This window comes from Prunus persica, chromosome G6, assembly GCF_000346465.2.
Source record: "Prunus persica cultivar Lovell chromosome G6, Prunus_persica_NCBIv2, whole genome shotgun sequence".
Classification (NCBI taxonomy): Eukaryota; Viridiplantae; Streptophyta; class Magnoliopsida; order Rosales; family Rosaceae; genus Prunus; species Prunus persica.
Window position 1 is genome coordinate 18,219,707 of NC_034014.1, and position 11,644 is coordinate 18,231,350.

The following is an 11,644-nucleotide window of genomic DNA, read 5'->3' on the forward strand; positions in this document are numbered from 1 at the left end:
ACTTTTGTGGCGTTGGTATGAAGGAGTTTCTTGTAGTTTTTCCAAAGATTGGGCCAGCTTTCCTTATGGAGGGTTCTAGCAATTTCTAGTCTGATATTAATTGAAACATACATAAAATGATAAAGGAACAATTTATAAACTTAAATGCAATCAAAAAAACATAATTTAGAGTTAAAGATTTCTCAATTCAATTATGTACAGGAGGAGTTTAAAGAAAACAAACGATAAACTGATAAACTGGTACATGAAAAAGAAAAAAAAAAAAAAAGCAAGCCTAGCAACTAGGAATCATACTAAGTGTTGGTAGAGCAATAAACTTAAAAGATAACTTAGGAGTTGTCAATTGGATATCTTAATACAAAGGAAACTAGTTGAGTTCAACGAGATCAAGTGTTGATTGAGTGTGAAATCTTTTTTTGGGAGAACAGTTGTGTGGCTATAGAGCTGTGCTAAGCTAGTATATATAAGCTCCTTGGTTGATGAAGGGATGGTTGAATCTACTGTGAATCCTTTCTTTGCGGGTTGAACTGGTGAACTTAAGTGCTTTGATTTTTGTGCCGACAGTGAGAACTACCCAAGCATGGCCTTTCTTCGACAAGTTGGTTCAGGAGAAGCTCATGGTTCAAGTCGCATTTAATGTAGTTCCTCAGCCTTTCTTTTGCCGCCTAACTTCTTCCCAGTTGTAGAAGTCAACTTTGAGCTTTGATTTGGGTAAGCGCACCTTTACTCGAGTAAAAGGTTTTCAAATTTGTGAGAAACAACTTTAAATTAAAAGGTCTGTTGTAAAGAAGAATAAGTAAAGAAGAATAGGTGAAGTCCACATAGCCAACTCACACCCACCAAACCAAACCACTACCCAATTGATTGAAGAATATTAATGATGTTGTCTACCAATTATATTGTGAGGTGAACCACCAATGTCTTAGGCCTATAAATAGATACCTCCATCAAGAGAAGTGGGAGCTTAGAGAAGAGGAAGAGAAGGAAGAAAGAGGGTGAGTGAGTTGAGAGGAAAGAGAGCAAGAGAGAAATTCTCCAAGAGAGAAAATTGAGTGAGCCATACATATTGTAAACACTAAAGTTGTAGCCCTATTATTTTACATAGTGGAAAAGTTACTACTGCTGCTCTCCGGGGACGTAGGCATAGCCGAACCTCGTTAAATACTGTGTCTCATCTACTTTACGTGCAGCTCAATATTCGCACATATCTCAGTTATTTTACAACAAGGTCAACATTATTAGGAGGCATGAGACATCCTTTTACGAATGCCGCCCGGACCTAGATGTAGCCTAGCTGCCAAACCGCTGCAAGAGCAGCGATCCAGCAACTAGGCCACGGCGCGTCTCGCACTCCTCCAAATCAGCATGCTACGCTCCAAACTATGGAAAAAAAAACAAAAAAAAAGATACGCGGCGACAATCGCCAAAGCAGCCACCATTGCAACCACCGATGCTACCACCACCTAGGCGCGTCGGTTATCTCTTGCAGTCATGACGACAAGCAGTTGGGTCCACCCCATTAGTCCTCCCCTCGACTCTCGACAGAAGAAAAGACTGCCGTAGCCACCGCCGACAACGGCGACAACTACGACCGTGCTGCTCCTATGCGACAACAACAACCAGTTGGGCCCGCCCAACTTCTCCTCGCCGTGAAGAAAAATGAAGAGAAAAAATATATATTCGACCTACCTTGGTGTGCACGACGACTCCTCTCCTCAACAAGCAGTACAATTCTCCAAGATCTCTCTTACAAGCTAAAAAGTAGAGTTAACAAGTTTGCAATTTGAATAGAAGTGAAGAGAAGCCTTGTATTTATAAAGGTTGGACATCCTAAGTCAAGGAGGAATCACAAGCCTATTCCCATTGGGAGTCCAACTCCAAGAAGAAGGGGTATTTGTGGGAACATATATTTCGAAGGCCAATAAGAAGAAGATACGTGAAAAAGGAATATTCCTTAGGTCAAACTAATTACCCTAATTAATTTCTATTTAATTAGAGAAATTATCTTAAATTTAAGATAGGAATATCTCCATAAATCAAGGAACCAATCTCCACCAAATCTCTTAGAGCAATTCTTATCATCTTTTTGGGGAAGAATAATCCTAACCAAATAAGGATTATTGTCCTAAAACCCTAGCACACAAGGAGGCTATAAATACATGGCTACACAAGGCATTCAAGGTAATTCTTCTCTAATTCCCAAATCATACGAAAACCCTTCTCTCTCTCCTTGTCGTCGCCCCTCTCATCTCTCCCTCTCTCACATAGCTAAGTGCCACCACATACGGCTAAGGCCACTCGGCTCTTCCCGTGAGAGAAAACTCCATCCATTTTAGCTATTGCCGTATCTTTTATCAAAGATCCAATTGAACTAACTTAGACATCGGAAGGCCTTTGGCCAACAACCCCTGGATGTGGTCTATTTACTCATGTTTACTTCACAGGGATCGAGAAAAAGAGAGAAGGAAGCTCAAAGGGAGAAAAATCTACATGCGAATATTCTCCCGTGAGAAATTTACAGAAACACTTAGAATCATTCTACTAGTCAAACCACTGGTCGTAGTCCTTTTGAGGTTGTTTATGGGAAAAATCCTATAAGCCCTCTGGAATTAACTCCTCTTTCAATCAAGAATCAGTTCAATGGTGATGTAGAAGAAAGAGCTAAAAGCATCAAATGATTGCGTGAACAGGTCTACAGGAAAATCCTTCAACAAAATGAAAAGTACAAGAAGAGTGCTAACAAGCATCGGAAAGATGCAAAATTTAAGGAAGGTGCACCTTGAAAGTTTGGTAAACTCAAGCCTAAGGTTGATGGTCCATTCAAAGTATTTAAGCGCATAGGTAATAATTCTTATGAGATTGAGCTTCCAGATCACTACAACGTTGCAAGTACTTTCAATGTTTCAAACCTCTCTCCGTTTCATTGCAAGTAAAACCAGCATGACTCGACATCAAGTCTTTTCCAATCGAGGGAGTGTATGCAAACAAACTCCTAATATCATGCCCAAAGGAATTCCAAATACTTACATCACTCACTCAAGCTGAAGGGGTTGCAAGACATTAAAGCAGGTGTTATTATGACTGAAAATTAATTGCATACAAAATTTATTTGAAGCCAAGCCTATCTGGAACTCATTGTTTTTTACGAATCCCCATTTAGAGTTTTCTAGAAGAAGTTATGGTCATTTAAGAGCACTTTCACCCATTTTTCATGGCAAAGGGTAAGGGCTGTTACTATTCACGTGAATAGTGGCATCCCTTGCAAAAGGTTTGTTGTGTTTCCACCCATTGTCATGACAACCCAAAGAGAACCACTATTCTCATGAGATATGAGGAGAGGAATTTGTATAGAGTTTTGCTGTGGGAATTGAAAAATATAGCTAGCTATTTATTTATGAAAAAAAATTGAAATTTTTGGTTTTTCTATTTTTAAATTTTTTTCATTTTTTTTATTTAAAAAATTTGGTTGTTGACGTCATCGCTAACGTTAGCAGCCCCCCAGGCACGAGCTCGAGCTCATTTTGCCTTTGGGTTTGCCCTGTTTGTTGAGACCCACCTTCTGCCCGAGCTGCTGAAGCCCGATGGAACTGCGACTTGGAGCTTGGGCCGCCTTCTGCCCAGGCCAAACTAAAGCACTTGAATTGTTCTAAATGAAGGTAGTGCATGTTGTCTGGAGTTATGCGAGAATCCAGAAGGAATTAGTCTTGCATTCGAATATTTCATATTTTCTAGGTATCATTTGTTTAGTCTAGGAGTCTTATTAATATTTCCTAGTTATCCTTGTCTTGGAATGACAAAAGTCACCTATCTTTGGAGAGTTGTTCCAAGGAGTTACTTCTTTTTATACTCCCCATTGTGTTCTGCTAGGACATTGAGTATTGAAATGAAAAGTTATGTTCTTTTGAACTATTATCCTTAAACTCTGTATCTCTGTATCTCCTTGGAGGATTCCATTGAGTGGTGAGTTCCCTTTACTCTATGGCCTCGTTTGGTTCATGAGAAAGGAGACTTGGGAATGGGAAATCAATTACTTTCCTATGTTTGATAAGTCTAGGTATGGGAAATCGTTGCTTGGCTCATGAGAAAATAAAAGGGAAAGTGAAGGCATCCTCCCAACTTTGGTTTTGTTTTCCCTCCTCATGGGAAAGTTTGGGAAAATGAGCTAACATTAAATACATATTTTTTATGACCATTTTATCCCCATTAACAATTTAGAATTACAATATATCATTAAATGCATTTTTTTATTTGATTTAATATGGATATAATTAAAAATTTACACAAACTTTGTTTTCCATTCCTACTCAAAACAAACATGGGAAAGAAAATAAAGTGATATTTCCCGGTTACTTTCCCGGTTACTTTCCCAATATTATCAAACGTGGGAAATGAATCTTCCATTCTCATTCTTTGGGGAATGATTTCCCCTCAAATTCATTCCATGAACCAAACAGGGCCTATATCCCAATATAAACACTTTGGGTGGTGATTTCTGTATCCCTTAGGTGTATGTTGGGTGGTGAGTGTTTCTTTGTGCTTTGAGCCTTTGGTCCCAAGCCATTTATCGACCATATCTGCACGAGGCCCAACGGACCATTCCATTTAAAGCCCATTTATTATATTATAATTGTTTCTAGATAATAATAATAATAATAATATTACTATATCTATATCTTAAATTTAAGTATATTTCCTTTTTCTAATAATAGATTTTAAAAAACAATGTTTTCTTTATAAATAAAATAATTATTTTGTTCTTCAAGTGGAAATCTTTTAAGCTCGAACAAGAGTCGAGCAATTTTCTATCTACATGTAATTAAAAAAGAGTCATTTGTTTCTTTTTCCGAAAATAAGAAATCTTATTAATATATACATAATAGTTAAAAATATTGAAATGAAATTGTCAAAAAAGAAATTTACAAGACATGAAATACATAAGTCAGGCTTGGTGTGGGCTCATATAAGCCCGACCCATCCCTATATGAGTTAGGGCCGCAGACTCGAGCTGGACTTAATGATTTTCATAAGAGTGACTTTGGAAAAAATCCAAGGAGAGAAATTTTTTAAAAGAAGCCAAAATGGACAAAATTGCCCTGATTTGTTTTTGAATTTCCTAAGAAATCCTTTACATTTGCATATCTTTAGTTTGAAAATTGAGAGATTTTTCTATTCTTTTTTGAAATTTTTTTCGCTTTTTCCAAAAGTGAAAGTTTTTTTATGGCTAAAACCTAAATTTACTTTTTCATAAATAGTTGAGTTTTGCCCCTAGTAAGGCCAACTTCAAACTGGCTTGACCCGACCCACTTGACAACTCTACTTGTGGGCATATCATGAGTGTTATGGATGCTTGGACATAATTGGAAAATTGTTTGCTACTTATATCGGACCAACCTTATACTCCAGTCTTAGATGAAGCCTGAAGGGCAAGGTAAGGTCCCTCAAACCAGGAAGGCATCCTCTATACAATCTTTCTTACCAATTCCCCTTCCCATAATTGGAGGATCAACCCTCAGCCCCGAAAGCAGGCAATAAGCTTGCTATTTATGAGAATACCACGTATATGATATGAAAGCCAATTTTATGAAGCCTCTTACTTCGTGTAAGAAAGCCAAATTCTAAATCTAAGCAGCCAACAAATTTATTACAAGTACAACCTTGAAGCTTCGGCCATTAGCAAGATCAAGTTGGCTTGCTAGCCAGTGAAGGTGAACTCAATAAATTCCTCTCATAGAGCTAGCTGTTAGCCTGCTACAGAGTTCACTTAGTAGATGAGGGAAAACTTGAGCAAATCATATATCCTTGTCAATTGTCATTTATCAACATACAAATCAGAATTAGAACCTCAACAAAAATAAACTGTCTAACATCACGACTGAACTCAACATGAAATTTACCTCCCGTAGACAACAACCCAACTGAGGGAATGTCATAAAAATTTTCTGAAAAACTAAAGAATCTTTTCCGAACTGGTATCGTACAGGTACCTAAAATTCTTGTGGCTTACAACATTCTCATGCTTATTCATGTGCCTTGATAATGCCATTAGACGAAATAGTTTCTTTAGCCAACTGAAAGATGTTTCGAGAAACAAGCTGCCCATCTATCTTACTATGCCTTTACAACAGGAATACTCTTCCAGAACTCAAGAAGGGGCCACAATTAACCTAATGACTCACTAAACTTATTACTAAAAACCAATTAGTATAATTTCAGATTCGTTTCAGTAGAACCCCTTGAAAATAAATAATGAATGTATAAGCCTGAATTGCTCATTAATTATTTCTTTTATCTGTGAACAAGGCTGAGAAGAAAAGAGACAGAAGAAGAAATCATTAAGCAAAATCTATAAACAAGAACTAGGAGAAAAATCATTCAAAAAGTACAATGAAGAGAAAGTAACATCCCGAAAAACAGTAATTCATATTCCAAAACAAAGCTTAAAGAGGGTTAATGAATGCATCAAAAGCATTGAAAACGAAATAATGGAGGCTTAATTTTAAATTTATGAAAAAAAAAAATAGGTTCTCCAATTTTCCTGCTATCCAAATATCTCTGACTTTGCAGGGTTGAACATTCACATGAAAGATGAAATAATACTTTAGAATGGGATGATAGCAGAACTAAGACTCCGATCGTATTCTTAAAAAATAGACATACACACTAAATGTACATATTTTATTTTATAAAATTTAATACATGGACCTGTTAATATACTAAAGACTTTGTGAATCCCCAGACCTAAATTTCTATGCAGCCTTAAACCTCCAGGCATGAATATAAAGAAAATGAAAAAAAAACAAAATATAGGGGGAACAAAAGGGCTCTTTCCCAAAATATGTATTTCAGGCAAGACGCTGCCGCTACAACTTGGTGTAAGAAAAAGATAGAAAGAAACCTGCCAAGCAGTCAGCCAGCCTTTTGCTTATTTAAGATAATAAGACCTCCTCAACTAGCTACAGGTAACTAAAATATTGAAATAGCAATCTCGTATCATAATTTCAAAAATAGCAAATTAAGTAAACTTTCAATATATTTGAAACAGTTTAACCAAACAAAAGAATGTTTCCCATAACAGAGAATTAACACAATTCCTCAAAAGGTCATAAGCTAAGAGGAGTGATCTTAACGTGAAAACTAAAAACCATTACATGGGGATAGAATAGATTGATGTAAGAAAAGAAAAAGAAACCAAAAATAGAAATGATGGGAGGGAATAAAGATAAAACAAAGATCCAATATCAAACTGATAATAACAAACAAAAATCACAATACATTAATAAGCAAATAATATATTATAAAAATGGGGAAAAGGGCAGGAAATGGGGTGAAACACGAAAGAATAGTCACTGAAAAAGAAAAAGAAACTGAACATTAAGGTGAAACTGGATGTTGTCAATTCTTACAAAATAAAGGATGTCAAAGATGTGATGAATTAAAACATTAAAAAAAAAACAAAAAAGGAACGTCCACCAAGTTGCTATCGAGCTTGGCCAAATTTGAAGTAATGGACCATGAGAAAACTAAAATACAAAGTCTTCCCAAAGAAAAACTTCCCGAAAAAGTGTTCAATCCAAAGCAAGCTTTAAGATAAATATTCCTTAGAGACGTGATCATCCTTCCTGATGTTCAGCGACACTTACTCTGCAAACATACAGCCCAAGAATGTAATGCCAAGAAACACAACAATCTCCCTTTCAAAGAAATTATCATCTCTAAAGCATCAAAACAATTAAAACTTTAAATATTTAAAAAAAAACTGAAAAATTTGAGAAAAACATTCATGCTCAAAGAAGTTAAAACATATGTCCAAGTGATCCCTGTTACAAAAATTATGAGCCATGGCATCATGATGGTATAAATACAAGGATTCAGTGAACATAATATTAGATTCAAATGGCAAAAGAAACTAAAGAGAAGGTACACATTTAATATAGTATAGTATACCACCAAAAAGAAAAGTGGCTAGTTAATGTTAGGGTAACCAACTGCACAAGTTTACAAAACAGATTTCCTAAATGAAGTTAAAGACAGTAAACACTTTAGCCCGTTTACCAAAAAAAAAAAGAAACAACCAGAAGAAAATTGAAAATTGAAATGGAAATTATCCAGGAGTGAATTAAAAACTTAAAAGACTTTCAAACATTTTTATTCATAGAATACAAAATACTAAAGATACCTTCGTTAGTTATGAATATTATAAATATGTGAAAAGAAATATTCAGAGAGAAAATCATTTGGGGAAATTTGGGAAACGCTATAAAAAAATGTCATGAGTCTGACCGAATAACCCCAAACTTCTGTATAAATTCTGTAATCATTGCACTAATAAGTATCTGATATTTAAAAAACATGTAAGAAATTCTAATAAATCTGATCAACAAATATTGTGCGTGCGTGCATGTGTGTGTGCATGAAAAGGTTGGATTCTTAAATACAATGTTATGTCATCCTCTGATGAAAGTACGAGGATGATTATCTCATTCAATTTAATGTAGGAAGAAGAGTCTTTAAGAATCTTAAAATCATATTTTACTAGAATTAAATTAATCCACAAATGAGCTCCACGTGTGAATACACAAATGCTTAGTTTCATGTAATCACAGAAGTTTACAACAAAACAGTACATCTTAGACTGGTACAGTACTCAAATGAATATAATTTAGTCCAAAGGTTTGATAAAATTCAAACTCATGAACCCAGCAGAAAAAAGTAAAATATAATAAAATAATAGAAATAAAGAAAGGTTCATAATCCAGCTGGAAGCCAGAAAAAAAAGAACCTGACACCACATAAGTGGGATAGGAAATAACTAGCAACAGAAAACCAAACTTCCAAGAAAAGAACTATCATGGAAACTGGCGAAGAAGCAACATGCAAAGCAGCAAGGCTTATTGCAGAACAAAAACAGTAAACCCTTAGACTTCACAGACTTAACCGCGTGTAAAGAACATAAACAATATGCCTCGGAGACTCAGAAGAAAAATGACCTTTTGTTTACCATAACAAACAGTTACATCTATTAGTTCTAGAGCCTCTTTTATGGTAATCTGTTCTTGGCTAACTCTCTCTATGCTGAAATTGATTAAGCTCACCAAAATCATCTACTTTCACCCCATAACATAAAATTTTAAGTACCTTATCAGTTGGCTATGTGCATTCAGGTTTTGTAAATAAAAAATTGTTCTTCAGAGACTTAGAAGGATGAGGCCTTTTTTCTGCATACCATAACAAACTGAAACAGTAATGTCTGTTACCCAACCATTCTAACCTGTTTTTGGCTTACTTCCTGTATGCTGAAATTATTTAAGCTCACCAAAACTATCTACTTTCAATAGATAACATACAAATTCTCATCTTGAAATTCACCTTTCATAACAACCTATGTAGATTATGAAACTCATAAAATCTCAGTGAGTTACATGTATACAGAAAAATTGATTCAGTTCCCACAAAGCAAACACCGGATATTTGAGAAAGAGTCAAAATACAAGTACTTGTAACCAAATTAGACATTTTAAATCCATATAAACCATCGTGCACAATTTTTTTTACCACTAAACTACCAAAAACTAAAACTGAATATGCATAAAAAGCAAGATGAAGAAACATATGCACGACACTAGGACATGAGAAATGTAATTGCAATACGGCATACCACATATATGATGTATACCCAGCGAATGACCCACCAGCCCTCTGAGGCCTACCAGAACCCGGCTGCTGAACCTGCGTATTTGGGTAAACGTGCTGCAGACCCTGGAGCATAGGAAGAGACCCACTCGTCCCATATGCACCAAGCAATGAGGGGTTACTCAACCCATGAGATCCTCCACCCAAACTGACCAACCCATGAGACCCTCCACCTAAATTGACCAACCCATGAGACCCTCCACTGTACCCACCAACACCAGCACCCACCTGGCCCACTTGGCTTACCGGAATAACACTTGGGTTCAATGCCCCTCCCATTATACCCGGGTTCAATGCTCGGGCCACCATACCCGGGTTGGCAGACCCAGGAACAAACCCACCACCCACATTGCCCATTAATCCACCGTACAATGGGTTAAGGTTCGGATGCTGACCGAACAAAGCCATATTCTGCGCTGCTGCTACAGCAGCCAGTGTCGGCTGCTGCATTTGCCCTTGCGGGGGCGCCACAGCTGAGTTCTTGTTCTTCGAACCTTCGGCCGCCTTCTGGCATTGCAATTGGTGCCCTTCAAACACCTTGAAGGGTTCTTCAAGAGCCTTCTTCGCACCCTCCACAGTCTTGTACAGGAACAGAGCGAAACCCTTACATTTTCCGGTCTGCGAATCGAAACCCATTGGCCCAGTTTCGATTTCCCCAAATTTAGCAAAAAAAATTCTCAATTTCTCACCATCAACATCATGCGGCACGCTGCTCACGTATATTTTTCTCGATGCCGAGTCCGATTGAGCGTTAAATGACGACGAAGAAGTCGTCGTGTTGTTGTTGGCCGGACCCACCGAGGCCAACTGACAGGAAGCGATTCTATTGCTGATGTTCTTCTTAGGGTTCTTCAACGCCTTGGCGGCTCCACGGCGCGTTTTGAAGAGGACGAAGCCATAGCCTTTTGCCTTGCCCGTGGCCTTGTCCAACACCAAATTGCATTCCTCGATCTCGCCAAAGGGTTCGAAGGCAGCGACAAGGGTTTCGCGCGTGGTGTCCCAACCGAGGCCGTGGATGAAGATCTTTCGATGCGAAACGTCGCCGTCTGCAGCATCCCGAATGCGGTTGAAGAGGGCCGAGTCCTTGGAGGCCGCTTCGACGATGAGCTCGATGAGCTGGTCCTTGGTGTAGGCTTGGAGTAGTTCAGGGAGGTTCTCTACGTCGGACTCGGACGAGTCTGAGTCTGAGTCCGAGACGGAACCGGAATCGGAATCGGATTGGGGTTGTTTCTGGTTAGGGTTAGGGTGCTCTTCTTCTCTTTCTTCTTTTTCTTCGAATTTTTGCTTGGGGTTTTGGGTTTTGGGTTTTTTCTCAATGGTTTTGTCGGATGTTTTGATGAGCCTGCGCTTCTTCGTTTTTGTGATCTTCGCCATTGGAGCCACAGCCACCCACAGAGTCAGAGCAGGGAAGAGCAAAGCAGGGTTTTTTTTTGGGCTCGGAAGAAGACTGCGAACGACGTTACTGCTGTGTTGTGTGCGTTTTGAAAGGTACAATGAATCCCTCGGTTTTTAGAATACAAAAGGCGTTTTGAAAGGTACAATTATCAGTCAATAGGCTTCTCCAACCCATGAGGGTTCCCCTCTAAAAAGTAACTATTTGAGTTTGGTTCCGGATTCAAATTGTTTTTTCTCTCAACCTTCCGGATTCAAATTTTAAATTCACAACTTTATTAAATTATTTAAAAATTATTGAAGTCGAATTTTTTTTTTAAACATAACTTTTCTTCATTCAATTTTTTTAAATAACTTCATAATTAAATTTTTTGAACCATTTCACCTAAAAAAATTAAAAATTCCACAAATATAATTTGACCTAGATTAATTTAAAATATTATTTTGACTATTGGATTTAAATTTCAGCAGTTGGATCTTTTTTTTATCATTAAAATAGTTTAGATTTAATCTAGATCATTGATTTAAGTTACATTTAGATTTTTTTTTTTTTACAAAAAAA

General features: G+C 37.2%; 1 protein-coding gene across 1 annotated transcript; it reads right to left on the reverse strand.

Annotated features, from left to right (window-relative positions):
- LOC18772389 (UBP1-associated protein 2B) lies at window positions 7,275-11,220 on the reverse strand. Its single transcript, XM_020566413.1, has 2 exons — window positions 9,656-11,220; window positions 7,275-7,641 (listed from the first exon to the last, which is right to left on the reverse strand). Coding segments are annotated over exons 1-2 (1,410 nt in total). The 5' UTR covers window positions 11,065-11,220; the 3' UTR covers window positions 7,275-7,640.